The sequence below is a fragment of the Podarcis raffonei genome, chromosome 12 (assembly GCF_027172205.1).
Source record: "Podarcis raffonei isolate rPodRaf1 chromosome 12, rPodRaf1.pri, whole genome shotgun sequence".
Taxonomy (NCBI): Eukaryota; Metazoa; Chordata; class Lepidosauria; order Squamata; family Lacertidae; genus Podarcis; species Podarcis raffonei.
In genome coordinates, this window is record NC_070613.1 from 8,646,001 (window position 1) to 8,666,024 (window position 20,024).

The 20,024-nt window shown below is 48.9% G+C and overlaps 1 protein-coding gene across 2 annotated transcripts in view; it reads right to left on the reverse strand.

Annotated features, from left to right (window-relative positions):
- Positions 1–20,024, reverse strand: part of PLCD1 (phospholipase C delta 1) — a 68,340-nt gene that overhangs the window by 20,119 nt on the left and 28,197 nt on the right. For both annotated transcript variants that reach the window (XM_053409860.1, XM_053409859.1), the window contains exons 2-3: positions 13,115–13,279; positions 897–1,125 (exon numbers count right to left, since the gene is read on the reverse strand). In XM_053409860.1, the coding sequence (XP_053265835.1) occupies positions 897–1,125; positions 13,115–13,279 (394 nt within the window). The remainder of the gene's footprint in view (positions 1–896; positions 1,126–13,114; positions 13,280–20,024) is intronic.

Below are 20,024 nucleotides of genomic sequence, written 5' to 3' on the forward strand. Positions count from 1 at the left end.
TCTGTCTGGCCTTCAGTATACCTGAAGGAGAGTCTCTACCCCTATCGTTCAGCCCGGACACTGAGGTTCAGCTCTGAAGGCCTTCTGGCGGTTCCCTCACTGCAAGAAGTGAGGTTACAGGGAACCAGGCAGAGGACCTTCTCGGTGGTGGCGCCCACCCGGTCGAACGCCCTCCCATCAGATGTCAAGGAAATAAACAACTACAGTGGTACCTCGGGTTACATACGCTTCAGGTTACAGACTCCGCTAACCCAGAAATAGTGCTTCAGGTTAAGAACTTTGCTTCAGGATGAGAACAAAAATCGTGCTCCGGTGGCGCGGCAGCAGCAGGAGGCCCCATTAGCTAAAGCGGTGCTTCAGGTTAAGAACAGGTTAAGAACCTCCGGAACGAATTAAGTACTTAACCTGAGGTACCACTGTATCTGACTTTTAGACAACATCTGAAGGCAGCCCTGTATCAGAAGGTTTTTAATGTTTGATGCTTTATCATGTTTTCAATATTCTGTTGGGAGTTGCCCAGAGTAATAAATTACTACTACTACTACTACTCTCCTCAGGCCACACCCCCTACTTGCCCAGCCTCACACCTTCCTTGAGTGTTCACGCCTGGCCACAGTGTCTCCTTGGACTCTGAAAACTCACTTTGCTTCCCTGATGGAGGCCACAGAGGGTTGTGTGACTCTGTGTAGAAACTAGTCTTCTGTACAAAGAGAACATTTGCATTTGATGCTCCACCCATTTTGTTCCTGGCCCCACCCACCACCAACAGGTGTGTCCCTGCCCCCTCCAAAAAGGTTACCTTGAAGGGAATGGGGCCCTCAGCTTACAACTGGATATAAATGCAATAAACAAATGCATACTAGTGATAATATTTCTGGAACGAAACAAAAGGATACTGTTGTAATTTCTGCCGCTGGCTCATGGAGTTGCTCTTGGCGATGATCTTGGCCAGGCCTGCCACCCAGTGATTGGCATCAGTTTCAGAGCTAGCTATGAGGTCCAGGTTCTTCCTGTGGTCTTTGAAGATGATGGAAAAGCAGCGGTGCTCGGGTATATCCTTGCAGTATCTTTCCATCCCTTCCGTCCTGTGGCCTGCCCTGACGTCTTGGATATCCTCAATGGAAACTGCAGGAACAAACAGGTCGCTTTTTTGTTATCAAAAGTGAGCTAAGAGCCCAGACTTATCTGCATTTTGCAGAGGAGCCAAGCAACAATTTCCAGCGCTCCGATTCGCTCTTTTCCCACACTGTCTTAACCCAAGTACCTGCTTTTTAAAAAGGTTCTAAAGGGACCCCTGACCATTAGGTCCAGTCGTGTCCGACTCTGGGGTTGTGCACTCATCTCGCTTTATTGGCCGAGGGAGCCGGCGTGCAGCTTCCGGGCATGTGGCCAGCATGACTAAGCCGCTTCTGACAAACCAGAGCAGCGCACGGAAACACCGTTTACCTTCCCGCCAGAGTGGTACCTATTTATCTACTTGCACTTTGACGTGCTTTCGAACTGCTAGGTTGGCAGGAGCTGGGACCGAGCAACGGGAGCGCACCCCGTCGCGGGGATTTGAACCGCCAAACTTCTGATCGGCAAGTCCTAGGCTCTGTGGCTTAACCCATAGCGCTCCCTGCATCCCTAGAAAGGTTCTAGCACCTCTCTATTAAGACCAAAAAATAATAATAAAGTAAAAGGAGATGTAAGGGATTAAACAAAAGAAACAGAGTATCCCCATTCATTGGGCTCGAACCGTCTGAACCACCAACCTTCTGGTTAATAGCCAGACACACCGACCCATTGTACCACAGCTGTAGGGTTAAAAACACACTTGCCATCCAACAAATCAGGACTTCAGTGATGGGGAAATGATGGGAAATGCACAAGAAAGTTGAGGATAACGTTTGCTTGGCACAACCTCCCTTCCTACAAATCAGAATGAGTGCTGTGTAAACAGCCGATGCCATCTAACTTCCCTGTAAACTTTGTGGAAACAAATCAGGATGAATGCTGGGGGAACAAGTTGCGTGGAATGGACTGGTTATTTATTAATCAGTCATTCTGATTTGTTTGTAAGGCGGTTCTACAATTGCCTGTAAAGCAATTGTTATCTCACACTTTCCGGTGGACTTTTGCCTCACTTTCCTTGCCACAAAAGGGGGCTTTTCAGAGGATGAAATCCACTTTAAATGCGTGAACTGAAGCCGCTGGAGCGCCACTGAGTCCCCAACCTGCAAAATAGCAAGCGTCTGGAACCGGTTTGGGTTCCTCATTGCAGTTTGAAAACAAGCCGACGTGTTCCCACAAGGAAGCAGAGAACGGCTCCCTATAGACCTGTTTTCACACTTCTGCTTCTCATACGAGCTAGGAGCGTGGGACACATGTGAGATGCACACTGTGGTTCCTAGAGCTGTCAGTCGCAAAGAAGACATTTCAGAGAAAGGGGATTAACTGTCTAGCACAAGCAACGTGGTACAAAACGACTAGGGATAGGTAAGCTTTAGAGGCTTAAAATGCAGCAAAATCATTCCCCTTGCCCCTGGTTTTCAAGTCGTGCTTTTAAAGGTAAAGGTAAAGGTACCCCTGACCATTAGGTCCAGTTGCAGACGACTCTGGGGTTGCACGTTCACCTCGCTCTATAGGCCGAGGGAGCCAGCGTTTGTCCGCAGACAGTTTTGCCGGGTCATGTGGCCAGCATGACTAAGCCGCTTCTGGCGAACCAGAGCAGCGCACGGAAACGCCGTTTACCTTCCCACCGGAGAAGTACCTATTTATCTACTTGCACTTTTGACGTGCTTTCAAACTGCTAGGTTGGTAGGAGCTGGGACCGAAAAACAGGAGCTCACCCTGTCTCGGGGATTCGAACTGCCGACCTTCTGATCGGCAAGCCCTAGGCTCTTAAAATATGGGTTAAAATGCAATTTAAAATGCAGCCTCATTTTAATAGTAGGCCATAGATCAAAACCATAAGGGGAGGGAAACATAAGGGTCAGACTGAGTCCAAACCAAAGGCCAGGCGGAACAGCTCCGTCTTGCAGGCCCTGCAGAAAGATGTCACGTCCCCAGGGCCTTAGTCTTTTGTGACAGAGTGTTACACCAAGTCAGGGCCAGTACTGAAAAGGCCCTGGCCCTAGTTAAGACCAATCTAGCTGAGAGCAATTTTAGCCTTCTTCTCCATGAATTCGTCGAATCCTCTTTTTAAAGACTTCCAAATTGGTGGCCCTCGCTGCCTCCCGAGGGAGCCGGCTCCAGAGTTTAATTGTGCGCTGCACAAAGAAGTACTTTCTTTTATCACCACACCTCTCGGCAGTGAATCCCACGCTTTAGCGAGACGTATGAAGCATTTGTTCGCGAGAGCAAAGTAACAATGCCCCTCAAAAATCACAGCATGATTTGTAACAGCCGGCTGCAGCGAGGGAGATAAGACTACAACGCAGACTACAGCGCATTATCTCACTAAACCACAGGCCTACAATGACTCCTAAGATATATCTGGGCAGCTGAGATGAGATAGAAACCGCAAAAGGATCTTTTCTCCACAGGCAACTTGTAAAGCCTAAAGGGAGACCCTTATCAGTCATCCTTCTGTGTGAAAAGATTCAGTGAGGGGGAACCACCAGTTCTGGTGTTCCTCTGACCTCCCTGGATTGGAAAGGGACTGGCTTCACCCCAGTCAGTCTTTCCCAACCTGGTGCCCTTCAGATGTTTTGGACTACAACTCCCATCAGTCCCAGCCTGATGGGAATTGTAGTCTGAATCATATGAAGGACACCAAATTGAGAAAGGCTGGCATATAAGGACAAAGGGAAAATATCCATTGGACCTTTCTGAGGCCATGTCCGGCCTCTACATTTAAAGCAGTATCACACCACTTGGCTTCTCCCAAAGCATCCTGGGAAACGTAGTTTGTGAAGAGTGCTGAAGGTTTCTTGCCCCCTTTCTCTCTAATATATTTTGGATCAGATCTTCCAGAGCACATCCCAAAAAAAAACCAAACCAGAATCACATGCCCCCAAAATCAACCAAAACCCGGTCCCACTTTTACTGTATGTGAATGATGCAACCTTATTATCACTGAGAAGGATAGGTTTGAATTGTCTGCTACTCTCCTTGTTTTCTTACTGTGAAAGTAACAAACTTAGGAGAAGACAAAAAATCTGGTCGTCTCTAAATCCCGGAAACTAGAGAAACTAGACACTCCTGCAGCCAATCAGAAGCCGTGTCTTGGTTTTCGAACAGTTCCGGAAGGCAAACAGACTCCCGGAACGCATTCTGTTCGAGAACCAAAGTACGACTGTAATAATGCCTAATAAAGCTTTGGAGAACGAAAGGGTGCTGAAGGGACAGCCCCTATCCCCCTCACAGAGCTACGATTCCCAGAGTTCCCTGGGAAGAGGGCTTCCATGTTTAACCACCTACTTGCCCCTTTTGTGGTTTAAACCACACTCACACACACCTGCCCCACTTTACAGGGAACAAGTGACCTTCCGATTCGCAGGCCTGTCAACCTGGAACTTGCAGGGGCGGGGCTTATTCTGGTAGGTGGAGCCAGAGTGAATGCTGGGCGGAGCCTGAGCCTATGCTAGGTGGAGACAACTAATCCTAGTTTTCTCCCCATCCTCCTCTTCCCTGCTGAGTTCCATAAGGGCAACAGTGAGACTCAGGAAGAGGAAGCTGACAGCGACTTTCAGCCCCTTAGATTGGTTGCAAGGAAGAAGGTGGGCAGGTGGGGGCTGGCTGAGATTGGTGGAGCAATGCCCCATTCATCCTAATCCACCAGCCTTTGCTGCAGCCAGCTACCATCCTTGTGTGCTTATAGACATTTATACTGTAGATACTTAGCAGTTCTGTCTGTCATTGACTGCCTGGACACGGAGGAACAGTGGGAGGGATCTGCTGGGAAACCCCAATGAAGAAGGTTCAGAGCCCAGGGATTGGTGGTGGGACAATGATGAGTGGTCAGAGGGAGAAGAAGATGGGAAGGAGGAAGTGTCGGACGTTGAAGAGGTAACAGGATTTAGTGAGCAGGGAGAGTCTGGGGCAGAGAGAAGTCCAGAATGAGAGGCAGAAGCTGAAGCAGGAGAGAAGGAGGCCAAGAGGCAGCGATGAGTTTGGCTGGTGAAGACTCATAGAATCATAGAGTTGGAAGAGCCACAAAGGCCATCAAGTCCAACCCCCTGCCAAGCAGGAAACACCATCAGAGCACTCCTGACATATGGTTGTCAAGCCTCTGCTTAAAGACCTCCAAAGAAGGAGACTCCACCACACTCCTTGGCAGCAAATTCCACTGTCAAACAGCTCTTACTGTCAGGAAGTTCTTCCTAATGTTTAGGTGGAATCTTCTTTCTTGTAGTTTGGATCCATTGCTCCGTGTCCACTTCTCTGGAGCAGCAGAAAACAACCTTTCTCCTTCCTCTATGTGACATCCTTTTATATATTTGAACATGGCTATCATATCACCCCTTAACCTCCTCTTCTCCAGGCTAAACATGCCCAGCTCTCTTAGCCGTTCCTCATAAGGCATCGTTTCCAGGCCTTTGACCATTTTGGTTGCCCTCCTCTGGACACGTTCCAGTTTGTCAGTGTCCTTCTTGAACTGTGGCGCCCAGAACTGGACACAGTACTCCAGGTGAGGTCTGACCAGAGCAGAATACAGTGGCACTATTACTTCCCTTGATCTAGATGCTATACTCCTATTGATGCAGCCCAGAATTGCATTGGCTTTTTTAGCTGCCGCGTCACACTGTTGGCTCATGTCTAGTTTGTGGTCAACCAAGACTCCTAGATCCTTTTCACATGTACTGCTCTCAAGCCAGGTGTCACCCATCTTGTATTTGTGCCTCTCATTTTTTTTGCCCAAGTGCAATACTTTACATTTCTCCCTGCTAAAATTCATCTTGTTGTACACTCACAGGTGTCTCCTCCGCCTGCTGTGACAAGCTCCCCTCTCCCCTGATCTCCCAGAACCAGAAGAGGCATGAAGCAGGAACAGCCAAGACAGGCATACAGGCACAGTGTCAGATTGCTTGGGGAAAGGAAGAGACATAGCCAGCTGTGGGGAGGCGAGAACCTCTAGTCTCAGCAACTGATCCATGGGGCAAGACCTACCAAGGATGAGTTCCTGTGCTCATTGGGCCCGACACCCCACCAAGTCTGTGCAGATCCTGTTCTTGCTAATGAAGAGTTAACTCTACCTTCCTTGCACAGTGTGATTTACTGCTGGCTCCCTCCTGTCAATGATATTTCTGTTCTTGCCCCAGCTATTGAGTTTCCCACCCACCTCCGAATTTGATCCGGCAGTGGAAACAGCTAACAGACATTGTCATGGCAGGCTGGCATTTGAAACAGAGAAAGGCTTTGCTAGGCAGGACTGAGTGGTGTGGATAAATGCCAGCGATCAGAAAGCTCAGCAGGCAGACGGGTCCTGCATTCACAGATCACTTGAGCTTGGCATAACATGCTTCCATCAGCAAATGGGGTTTTTTGGAAATAAGAGTTGTCAAGCGCTGAGCGAAGAATGGCTGATGGCTGATGGCTGTTCTCCCAGACACATTCACTTCTGGAAGCAAGGGCCGCTTTGCACTCTGCAGACATCCCAAGGAGAAAAACATTTTCCCGCAGGAATGAACAAGCAGCCTGCTCAAAGTTTTGGGCCAAAGTTCTATCAATGCCCAGGTTGCATAAGAACCCAAGAGCCTGGCTGTTGGGTCCGGTAGCCACTTCTTAAATGTAAAGGTAAAGGGACCCCTGACCATTAGGTCCAGTCGTGACCGACTCTGGGGTTGCAGTGCTCATCTCGCTTTATTAGCCGAGGGAGCCGGCGTACAGCTTCCGGGTCATGTGGCCAGCATGACTAAGCCGCTTCTGGCGAACCAGAGCAGCGCACGGAAACAGCATTTACCTTCCCGCTGGAGCGGTACCTATTTATCTACAGTGGTACCTCGGGTTACATACGCTTCAGGTTACACTCTCCGCTAACCCAGAAATAGTGCTTCAGGTTAAGAACTTTGCTTCAGGGTAAGAACAGAAATCATGCTCCGGCTGCGCGGCAGCAGCAGGAGGCCCCTTTAGCTAAAGTGGTGCTTCAGGTTAAGAACAGTTTCAGGTTAAGAACAGACCTCCGGAACGAATTAAGTACTTAATATGAGGTACCACTGTACTTGCACTTTGACTTGCTTTCGAACTGCTAGGTTGGCAGGAGCAGGGACCGAGCATTGGGAGCTCACCCCATTGTGGGATTTGAACCGCCGAGCTTCTGATCGGCAAGTCCTAGGCTCTGTGGTTTAACCCACAGCACCAACCACGTCCCTAGCCACTTTTTACATTCTTACAATTGTTGTGACAGTTGTTCTTTAAAACAATGTAAAACTTAAACAGGGGTCGCATAGATTACGATAAATTTCAGATCTGGGGCAGACTGTTTGCCTAAAAACAGATTTTATTCTTGCGCGCTACGAAGGCCAAATACTTTCCCACCTCCGCAGTCCTGATTTGAAGAGAGCCACTTAACATCTCTTTTCCCCCATTAATGGATGTGGAGGCGCTGATAAGAACACGCTGAAAACCAGAATGAATGCCTGTGGGTGTTATTTCAGTGGGCCCATCCCCACAATCACTTTCCCATTCAGAGGTATATCTGTTAGGTCTGCCACTCCAATGGCGACACGGATAGCTCAAACCTCAGAGCTGTTATCCAGCCCACAAATTAATCTCTCTCAGCCACTTCCTCAGCAAGCGGACGGCGGAATCGAGAAGCAAACTGGATAAGAGCTTTTTCTTTATTAAAAACAACAAGTTTTCCTACAAAAGAAACCTTTCATCCACTATGATAGTGACAGTCTGTCGGTGCAGATAAGATGTCTCCAGAAGGGCATCAGAGCAGAGAAGCTACCTCCTAGGGCTTTGGTTTGACGTATTTTGCCTGGGATGGAGTGTTAGACTTGCCCTGCATTTTTGCCGTGGCCCCTTTTTGTGCAATGACCGCTCCCTGCATAAAACAGGGGGCGCCCTTTGTGTGGATGCGCGCAGCCCCTGGATCTGGAGCGGCTCCATCAGCACAGGCTTGGCTTCGCCTTCCCTCAGGTGGGATACCTGGAGGTCTCCGCCTACCTCAGTCAGTTGTCCAATCCCGCCGGGGGGGGGTCATTGCCAAGGAGACCAGGCCAGGTAGGGGAGGGACTACCTGCCCACACTATAGAGGGAGGATCTTACCTGGGAATCCTCACTTGGCTCCAGAGCTTCTCCCACCCTACCCACCCTCAGTTAAGTCTTATTTTGCAGGTTAACTTTTCTTCACAGGTATGCGGGCACTGCTACGTCAAGGTCGCTGTTAAAGGGCCGGAAAGGAATTCCACTGCATTGGCAGGTTTTGCCTTTCCAGTAGCTAAACGTCACAACTTTGGTGGTATCAGGCCTTGGGCGGAATCCTTTAGTCTATCTTCCCTCTTTGCAGCGGCGATACCAGAGTTCCCCGTTAAAGGGGTTCCTGAGGGGAGGCTTTGACCGTACGCCGAGTGGTCATCATTGCGCTCCCCTGCAACGGCAGCAGAACGGGGGTGGCTATTTCTGCTTGAACATATGTTCTCCAGAGCCGGCCCATCCCCTACACACACACTGGATAACCCTGATGTTCCCTAGGTCCCCGGCTGGGGACTAGGAGGGATAAGCACCCAATGCCTGAGCCAAGGTCTACCCACATCTGAAATATAATAAAGTTGTGGCCAATTTAATCCCATAGCACGTTATCTTGAGTCGTTATTCCACATGACGGGGGGGCTGCCCGGGGTCTGGGGGACTCCGCCTGTCCACGCAAACGTCGGCAGGGAAGCTACCCCACGGGGAAAGGTTGCTGCTTCTCGCTGTCCACACAGGGCGGGACACCCACACAGCTTTGTGTGGTGTACACAAAAGGGTCCAGCTTGTCTTTTGCCCAAGTCAGATCTCCCTGCCTGTAACAGACCGCTGGCTATTTCCAGTGCGCCCTTAGCTCTACGCACACACTGCGGATTCCTGGGTATGATACAAAAACAGCAGCCAGACATAATCCATTGTTTTCTCTGCATCTAACGAATTACAAAACTGGACTGCTGCTCCCACCAAGCTAACCAGGACATTCTGCACAGCTTTAATCAGGCTGATTTTGTGCCCGGCATTTTCCTTATCCTGTCAAGTGTGAAAATCATTCTTTGGGTGTCCTCCTGCTCTCCAGCACTTCCCGGATGAAAACTTGTACCATCCCAAGGGCAACTTTGCATTGCTATACCTCCTCGCCAATGACACCCTCACTGCAGACACACAGAGCTGGAAGGGACCTTAAGAGGTTTTCCAGCCCAACCCCTCCTGCTCACTGCAGGATCTACAATGCATCCCAGTGCCTGGCATGAATTAGTTCAGTTGAACAAAGCTCACTAAACAAGTTAAAAGAAAAAAGCTGAATGACACCTGAAAGTAGTTCACATAATTGCCAAGTAAACGAAAGGTGAATTAAGTTCATTTGGGGTAGGACATTGAATGTTTTCTAGTTCATCTTCATAATCATTCTGCCCTCAGCAGGAGACCCAGGTTGTTCACTTTCATTTTTTAAAAAAGGAAGTCAATTGGGAATCTATCAAGAAAGTTAGCAAGGAAACTGTGGAGGCAATTAAGCAGATATGGAGAGTGCAAAAATGGGGAAATGGGTGGGGGAAAGGGATAGGGGAGGAACTTGATTCAGTTCATTTTATTTGCACTTTGCAAAACAGTATGATGACTGAAACCCAGCCATCCATCAAAATTCACACTGCAATGTCACTTTCCAGCCAAGTAATGTGTATACTTGGGGGAAATGTGCCTAATAATTCATAGATTAGTGAAAATAACATACAATATAGCATTACATTAGGGGAAATTGCTTTGTAGAAATGTGTTCATTAGGCAAAATTGCATACAAAGATGAATATATTAGCCAAAATTTGCACCAAAATGCTGTTGAGGACTCTGAACAAAATGAAATCCATCTTTAGTAGGGAGGGGGAATGCAATGGAGTGTTGTGGAGGTGGGCATGGCTGGCTGGCACCCCGTAACAGAAGCACTGGCTTTAAAGGGCCTTTAGGGACATTTTTCTGCAGGCCCCACTTCTATGAATAAAATGTAAAAGGCAAGCATGGGAGCAAAATAGAGAATTTACCAAGGACAGCCAAATAAAGATTGTTCCTGGTAGTTGGAGCATATGCGTCTGTTTTGCTGAGGCTGCACACATGTGAAACTCACTGAGGTTTCCAAACATGTTTTTTATGCCAAGTAATCAAAAAGTCTTTTGGATATACAGTATCTTCTGAGAGCTTTGATGGATCAAGTTAAAGAGAGCGGCAGATATTAAACAAATACATTTGAGATGCTTTTCCAGCATACACAATCATGAGACTGGCGCACAGATTATGAGCCTTAAAACTGAATGGAATAAATCCTTATTATCATTCCCTGCCTGAAACTTTGGAGAGCTGCTGGCAGTCAATGTAGACAACACTGAGAGGAGGAGGAGGAGGAGGAGGAGGAGGAGGAGGAGGAGAAGAAGAAGAAGAAGAAGAAGAAGAAGAAGAAGAATTTTATTATGTGCACTTTGCCCATCTGACTGGGTTGCCCCAGCTACTCTGGGTGGCTTCCAGCATATATAAAAACATAATAAAACATTAAACATTAAAAAAAAAAAACTTCCCTATACAGGGATAGATGGATCATTCGTTTGATGATGCAATATAAGGCAGCTTCCTATGTGATCTTTCCCTGAGAGCCGTGGGAACTAACAACTTGAAATATAGAACTATTTTGAAGAGGGAGGAAGAAAACCTTTCTTTTGAAGAAAAGGAGAGCTGGACTCCTTACACTTTGACTGTGAATCATGATTTATTTTTAGACTAAGAAAGCTGCATTTGCATTGTAACATTATGTGGGAATTTGCTTCTCAGGAAGCCCTCCCCTGCCTTGGTGCACCTAATTTTGGCCGGGGCTTCGAAACAGCAAACAAACAGAAACAATTCCAATAACAAGCAACTCCACAGAATACTTGAAAATCCAGTTTAGGTCGGACTCAAGAAAGCCTTTCATGTACTGTATGTGTCGGATTCCTGTTTCTTGCAACAGAAGAGATATTGAGGTTGGTTTCCTTTCCAAAGTCCCACACATACACACACACACCCTTATTTGCTTTTAGCAGCTAGATGTTATCTAGGACTTTGTTTTCGCTTCAAGGCTGGGCACTAAATGAGAAGAGGGAACTGGGTGTTAACTGGAAAGTTAGCCAAGATTCTGTTGATATTTCTTAAGATTCAGGGCACTTCTGTGTGGCAGTTCATCGTGGGCTCGGGGGTCCTCCAGACAGGTGTCATTTTGCAGGTGTATTGGGCATCGTGTCATGGATGAAATACTCATGCATTCATGATGGATTTGGGTTTATACTGGACTGTCCCCACATTATCCTGCTTTATTAGTTGTTCCGCGATGCTTCCCAAATGTTACTGCATCATTGCCATAACAGGGCACTCTTGCGCTAGGTAAGGTAAAGGTCAAGGACCCCTGGGCGGTTAAGTTCAGTCAAAGATGACTGTGGGGTTGCGGCGCTCATCTCACTTTCAGGCTGAGGGAGCTGGCGCTTGTCCACAGACAGCTTTCTGGGTAGCCAGCATGACTAAACCGCTTCTGGCACAACGGAACACCGTGATGGAAACCAGAGCTCACGGAAACGCTGTTTACCTTCCCGCCGGAGCAGTACCTATTTATCTACTTGCACTGGTGTGCTTTCGAACTGCTAGGTTGGCAGGAGCTGGGACCAAGCAATGGGAAATCACATGGGGATTCAAACTGCCGACCTTCTGATCAGCAAGCCCAAGAGGCTCAGTGGTTTAAACCACAGCGCCATCCGCACCCCAACTCTTGCACTGCAGTGCAACAAAAACAGCAAACCCCCACATCCCAAAAACAGCAGGAATTCAGCAGGAAGCTATAGGATGTGCACTGGTTGGAAACGAAGCAGCGTGACCACCCCAAAACAGTATTGAAAGAGGGATTACAAATAACTGCTCCGTCAAGAGCAAAAATCACACAGTAAATACACAGTAAAGTAAAGGTAAAGGGACCATTAGGTCCAGTTGTGGCCAACTCTGGGGTTGCGGCGCTCATCTCGCTTTGTTGGCCGAGGGAGCCGGCGTACAGCTTCCGGGTCATGTGGCCAGCATGACTAAGCCGCTTCTGGCAAACCAGAGCAGCACACAGAAATGCTGTTTATCTTCCCGCCGGAGTGGTACCTATTTATCTACTTTCACTTTGACGTGCTTTCGAACTGCTAGGTTGGCAGAAGCTGGGACCAAGCAACGGGAGCTCACCCCATCATAGGGATTCGAACCACAGACCTTCTGATCGGCAAGCCCTAGGCTCTGTGGTTTAACCCACAGTGCCACCCATGTCCCTAAATGCACAGTAAAGAGGATATATTATCCATATGTGGGCATCCGTATGTCTTGAGAGACAATGGAGTGCGCCTCTGGGGGTGAAGCAAAACCGCTGTGTTTGTGGCACCGAAGGGACCTCCCTAGGGCAGAAGTCTGGGCAGTGTGTATGGAGGTTCTGGGCTGCCCAGATAACAAGAGTCCCCTATGGACTTGCTGATGTGGTTCAAAGGAAAGCAGAGCAATACATTTGGCACCAGCTTGGCTGCAGGAGTTGCCAGAAGGAGACATGCAAGGCACCATCCAACCGCCTTAGGGACTCCACTCTGGATTTGTGTAGTGTTTGCGTTTTAGCCTTTTCTTCTACCGAAGATATCCTGCAAGGCAGCAGCTGCACATCTAAACTAGCAAGTGCAAACTAGAGGCATACCTGTGCCCAATTTCGTCCTCTCTTTTTTGGTGTGTGTACGGCGTAGTCAGTTGCCAGCCTGGCACTGTGGGAAAATAAAATGGTAGCTGGACTCACTGCCAAACACTGCTGCTTGGGGTGGTGTAACAGTGCGGTCCAAAGGGATCTACTGACAGAGGAGGGGGCTTACCTGAGTTCCTCTTGCCTAGGACCCGAATCTCCACCCACCCAGGAACCACCCCCTAACTACGTTTTGTTCATAGGCTGAACATACTGCATTAAAGATGGGCGCAGACTTACAGAGCTGTGATTCAGGAGACCTCAGCATCTTCTTGGACTCCTGCCAGATGGTCTTGCAGTCTTCCTGGAGTTTGTAGAATCTCTCTCTCCTCCAGGAGTTGGACTTGACCTTCAGCAGGTGGCCTCCACGCAGGAGAAACTTGAGGTCCTTGTCATCTTGCAGACCTAGGGGGCACCAGAAAGGTAGGATAATTAGTGGGAAGGGCCATGGCTCAGTGGTACAGCACCTGCATTGCACTCAGGAGGTCCTGGGTTCAATCCCCAGCATCTCCAGGTAGGGGTCGGAGCGCCCCCTGTCTGAAAGCCTACAGAGCCGCAGCCAGTTGATGAAGAGAACAAGGAGCTAAATGGCACTTGGGAAAAGGCAGATTCCAATGTTCTCATTGTGCACAAGACTCTTTTGGACCATTGTATGCACATAATCCCTGAGAAGACTCCCTGGAAAAGACCCTGATGTTGGGAAAGATGGAGGGCACAAGGAGAAGGGGACGACAGAGGACGAGATGGTTGGACAGTGTTCTCGAAGCTACCAGCATTGAGTTTGACCAAACTGCGGGAGGCAGTGGAAGACAGGAGTGCCTGGCGTGCTCTGGTCCATGGGGTCACAAAGAGTTGGACACGACTAAACGACTGAACAACAACAACAACAAATAGAATCATGGAATTGCAGAGGTGGAAGGGACCTCGAGAGTCATCAAGTCCAACCCCCTGCAATGCAGGAATCTCAGCCAAAGCATCCATGGCAGATGGCCATCCAACCTCTGCTTAAAAACCTCCAGGGAAGGAGAGTCCATAACCTCCTGAAGGAGACTGTCAAACATGGTGCCCATGCAAAGGTGCCCAGAACCGCTATCCTTCCTATTGCAATGCCTCAGTGTGACTAAGACGGCATTCACACCAAATGTTCAAAATACAGTGGTACCTTGGTTCTCAAACTTAATCCGTTCCGGAAGTCCGTTCCAAAACCAAAGCGTTCCAAAACCAAGGCGTGCTTTCCCCCAGAAAGTAATGCAAAACAGAGATGGTTGGACTGTGTTCTCGAAGATACCAACATGATTTGACCAAACTGCGGGAGGCAGTGGAAGACAGGAGTGCCTGGCGTGCTCTGGTCCAGGGGGTCACGAAGAGTCAGACACAACTAAACAACTAAACAACAACAACATGCACATAATCCCTGTTGCTACTGGTCTTTAGCTGTCTTTGAGGTGCCCGTAAGAACCTAAGCAGGCATTCTGGTGGCCCATCTCACCCAGCATCCTGAATCTCACGGTGCCCAGGCACTGATGGGAATCCCATGACAAGTATCCAGGGGCAGAACATCTGGAATCACTACAGAGCTATCCTCATGACCAGCAGCCACAGCTAGTGGACTATTAGAATCATAGAATCATAGAGTTGGAAGAGACCACAAGGGCCATCGAGTCCAACCCCCTGCCAAGCAGGAAACACCATCAGAGCACTCCTGACATATGGTTGTCAAGCCTTTGCTTAAAGACCTCCAAAGAAGGAGACTCCACCACACTCCTTGGCAGCAAATTCCACTGTCGAACAGCTCTTACTGTCAGGAAGTTCTTCCTAATGTTTAGGTGGAATCTTCTTTCCTGCAGTTTGGATCCATTGCTCCATGTCCGCTTCTCTGGAGCAGCAGAAAACAACCTTTCTCCCTCCTCTATGTGACATCCTTTTATATATTTGAACATGGCTATCATATTAGTACAGGGGTAGCAATTCCGGGGTGTTGACTACCATATTTGGCCTAAAGCAAAAAGGCTATTCCAGGGTGCCGTTTAGAGATCACAGAATCATAGAGCTGGAAGGCACCACATGGTCATCTAGTCCAACCCCCTGTAACGCAGGAAACTTTTGCCCAACCTCGAACCAGAGTTGGGAATCTCATGCTCTACTGAGCTATCTCGGCTGATGATGGATGGGAGGTCTCCCTCACTCCCCACCCAGAGCTTTTATGCCAGAGGTCAGCAAACTTTTTCAGACGTGGACTGGTCCACCGTCCCTCAGAACATGTGGGGGGCCAGACTATATTGGGGGGGGGGGAATTAACAAATTCCTATGTCCCACAAATAACCCAGAGATGCATTTTAAATAAAAGGACACAATCTACTCATGTAAAAACACGCTGATTCCCGGACCGTCCATGGACTGGATTAAGAAGGCGATTGGGCCGCATCTGCCCAATCTTCCGGACCTGTTTTATACCATGGGTAGGCAAACTAAGGTCCGGGGGCTGGATCTGACTCAATCGCCTTCTAAATCCGGCCTGCAGACGGTCCGGGAATCAGCGTGTTTCTACATTGAGTAGAATGTGTCCTTTTATTTAAAATGCATCTCTGGGTTATTTGTGGGGCCTGCCTGGTGTTTTTACATGAGTAGAATGTGTGCTTTTATTCAAAATGCATCTCTGGGTTATTTGTGGGGCATAGGAATTCATTCATTTCCCCCAAAAAATATAGTCCGCCCCCCCAAAGGTCTGAGGGACAGTGGACCAGCCCCCTGCTGAAAAGTTTGCTGACCCGTTTTATACCATACTTGATGGATTATTCCTTGCATTCACCCCGACCGATGACTGAATCTCAGGTTCCACATGTCAAGCAACTATTGTTTTGAACAATTAAATGGGACTGAGTGCTAGATATGCCAGCCAAAGAAAGAGACACCCTCCCAATTTGTGCTTTGTTTTTAAGAGTGACTCTTTGACCTGTGCTGATAACATTCCAATTTACTCTCCAAGATCAGGTAGAAGAAACCAGCTTGGACTCTATAAGGGAGAAGAGAGGAGAACCAGCCAGTGAGATGTAGTGGCTGGAGAGTCGAACTAATAATAATAATAATAATAATAATAATAGTAATAGTAATAGTAATAGTGTTGGGGGCTCAACAACTTTTGGGTTTTCCTTAAAGAAGCTCAACAATTTGGGCAGTTTCCTTTTAAAAAACTCAACAATTTGGGGGTAGGATATAACTACCAGACTAAATAAATCAATGTTGCTCCAGTTGTTGCTCGACTACAACTCCCATCATCCCTAGCCATTGGGGCTGATGGGAACTGGAGTCCAACCACAGCTGGGGAGCCATGAGATCCCCACACCTGTACCTGATGAAGTGGAATGCCCTGTCATGTGATGCGTCCATTACTAAACCCCTTCTCGTCACACAGTATGGTGATGTGGTTTTGCATCACTGTGACACAGAGAAGGAGCAGGTAGATCATTCCTGTAATGCACACAGAAGGAATTCAGACCATCTGCCAAACGCAAAAGGAATTTGCCTCTGCGCCCAACCTCCTCTTATTGCAATTTAAATGGCGCTTTCTCAGAGTTAAGCTGCTGCTAAGACAGCGGTGCCTGCATGTGTCACTTAGGGCATGTGAAGAGCTATAATTACAGCCGGTACATCTTCTGTGATGCAAGGTGAGTAAAACAGGCACAGCAGAAACCAGCATGACTGTGGCCACATTTGCACCTTACGTTGGAAACAACATGTACCGCTTTGAACCATCATGGCTTCCCACAAAGGATCCTGGGAACCTGCTGAGTCTCGTTTTGGGACCCCTATTCTCCTCGCAAAGCTGAAATTCCCAAAGGACCCTGGAAAGAGGGATTGGTCCGTGCAGGGAACTTTCAGGGACTGGTCAAAGCCCACCTAGTCTAGCACCCTATTCCCCTCCGTGTTCAACCAGCTGACCATTATGGGAAGCCCACTGAAAGGAGCTTAGCGCAGCAGCCCACTCCCCACTTGTGATTACCATCGATTGGCATCAATTCCCAGCAACCGGCTGCCAGGAGTGCCTGCAGGAGCCAGGCCCTGTGACCGGTAGGGCCTCGCAGGACTGGGGCCTTCCTGAGTTTGGCCTGGAAGGGCAAAGCGCGGCCGCACAGGTGAGGCTTGACAGAAGACTCGTAGCATCTGGTGTCAAGGGCCGGGAGGGGTATATAAGACTAGCATTTGCTCTGGGTCTTTGCCACAGCAACACGCTACCCACCTAGCTGTGCTTTGTCTTCCTGACTCCTGGTTTCCTGACCCTCAGACTCTTGGCTTCCTGACTCCTGGTTTCCTGATTCGTGGACTCTTGGCTTCCTGACCCCTGGACTGCTGATTCCTGTTTCCAGACCTCTACCCCGGTCCCGACGTACAGTGGTACCTTGTGTTATAGATGCTTCAGATTACAGACTCTGCTAACTCAGAAATAGTACCTTGGGTTAAGAACTTTGCTTCAGGATGAGAACAGAAATCGCATGGCGGCAGCAGCAGGAGGACCCATTAGCTAAAGTGGTACCTCAGGTTAAGAACAGTTTCAGGTTAAGAACTGACCTCCAGAACGAATTAAGTTCTTAACCCGAGGTACCACTATACCAAGCCAGGACTCCGACTGCCTGTAACCCGGACCGTGACACTGGCACTTGGGGCTAGACTCCACTCAACATGGAGGTTCTACTGAGCCATCATCGCTAGTAGACCCTGATGGAATTCTCTTCCGTGAATTCAGCCTTTGTCAACCTGGTGCCCTCCAGATGTTTCAGCCAATAATTCCCACCAAACAGGAAAAGTAACACAGGCAGGCATTTGGACGCAAGTGATGTTATGTGCTTGCGTGAGAAGCAACCATCCCACAACACTCACCCACCTGAAAGCGCCCTTATTTGCATGCAAATCGTCCTTCCTATAACTGGATCTCGGGTCAAAACTAAATCAGTGAACTGGACTTTCAGTTTCTGTCTAGCTATGCACGCAGGCTAACCCCAAGTTCTGCTTTCCTTTACATCTCTGCTTATCTGCTTCCTATAAACTACAACGCAGTAGCCCCTACTCTCTCTTCCATACGGTGACTTTTCAAATACAGTGGTACCTCAGGTTAAGTACTTAATTCGTTCCAGAGGTCCGTTCTTAACCTGAAACTGTTCTTAACCTGAAGCACCACTTTAGCTAATGGGGCCTCCTGCTGCCGCCGCACCGCCGGAGCACAATTTCTGTTCTCATCCTGAAGCAAAGTTCTTAACCCGAGGTAATATTTCTGGGTTAGCGGAGTCTGTAACCTGAAGCGTCTGTAACCTGAAGCGTATGTGTCAGTGCCGCCCGAGGTCCCAGCTCACCAAGGACCAACGCTGCTTCGTTGTTTAGTATAAAAGTCTTTATTGAAGTTCAGTTTCACTTCCACAGCCGCAGCGTGCAGCACTACGTCTCAAACTCTAGACCGCCGAAGCTCCATCTGAATCTCCTCCCCCCTGACACCAGTTTAAGATTCTAGCCTTGCTCCACCTCCTCCTTTGTTCTTTCCTCCTCTGGGTCCGCCTGCCCGTCGGGGTCTCTCCCTTCCTAGACTCCTCTGACGCTGAGTCCCCTGACTCTTCCCCCTCCCTCCATCGGGCTTTAGGACCTGGCTCCCAATCCGGGTTTCCTGCTGTCCCGCGCGCCTGTACATTTGAACTTGGCGCGCGCGCCCAGCCTCCCACTTTCCTTCTGACCGTTACACTGCTGTCACTACTCCCTCCTTCGGGGAGGCTAGCTGGAACTGACCTCCCCTCCATTTCCCTACTTTCCGATGGGGGCGTGGTCAGCCCTGACTCCTCTTCTCTCCCTGCTGGAGGAGAGGCTGGCCCTGACACATGTGACTCTTCCCCCCCACTGCGCTCTGGTGGGGGAGCTGGTCCTGATCCCCCGCTGCTGCCTTGGGAGTCCCCGCTGGCCCCCTGCTTCTGGTGCGTCCCCCCTGGGACCCCCCTTGCCCTCACCATCGGCGCCCCCTTCTGGGAATCTTCTGATTCGCTGGAGAAGCTCATGGAATCTCTCGGGTCACTGTCATACTCCCCTACGCTCCCCTCAGATTCTTCCCCTTCGCTTTCCATTTCCTCTCTCCCCTGTGCTTCTGCTCCTGAGCCCCTGACAGTATGTAACCCGAGGTACCACTGTAACTTTACCCCGCAACCAGTTTAAACAGAGAGAGCCTCGTGAAGCAAAGAAATTGACCCAGTTTGCACAGAAGGCAAACCACGGTTTGTTGACCCCAACTATGGTTTGTCTGACCATGCAAACCTAGCCCGGGTGATTAACCATAAGGGCTGCTGGGAATCCCTGCAGACAGATAAATAGCATGTCAGGGAGAAGTCCAGACCAGAGCCAATGAACTCCTGTCAGTCCCCAGCAGGAAAGGACTGGGGGGAATGTGTTCTCCAGGCAGTTTTGGAACAGCATCACAAATATCCTTCCAGCTCCCTGCTCTAAGAGGGGAAAGGCGAATGATAAAGAGAAATGGCCAAGTGACAAGATCACAGCAACCAAGACCGCAAAATCATCATCATCATCATCATCATCATCAATGGAGGGGGGGAAGCAAGTGTTCACTGTATGAACAGTCCCTGCGCCATGCAACTCACAAGCTGCTGCATCACTATTGCAATAATAATAATAATAATAATAATAATAATAATAATAATAATAAATTTATACCCCACCCATCTGGCTGGGCTTCCCAGGACACCCTGGGCGGCTTCCAACAAAAGAGTAAAAATACATTCAAACATCAGTCATTCAAAACTTCCCTATACAGGGCTGCCTTCAGATGTCTTCTAAAAGTCAGATAGTTGTTTATTTCCTTGACATTTGCTGGGAGGGCATTCCACAGGGTGGGTGCCACCACCGAGAAGGCCCTCTGCCTGGTTCCCTGTAACCTCACTTCTCACAGGGAGGGAACCACCAGAAGGCCCTTGGAGCTGGACCTCAGTGTCCAGGCTGGACAATGAGGGTGGAGATGCTCCTTCAGGTACACTGGCCAGACTGCTATTAGCACGCGTGACAATCTCCGTTCTCTGTGTGCCGGTCTTTCTGCAGTCAAAATGGCAGTATACACAAACCTTTTGCTTTGCAGAAGTTCAAAACCAAACTTTAGGAAGAGGCTGCA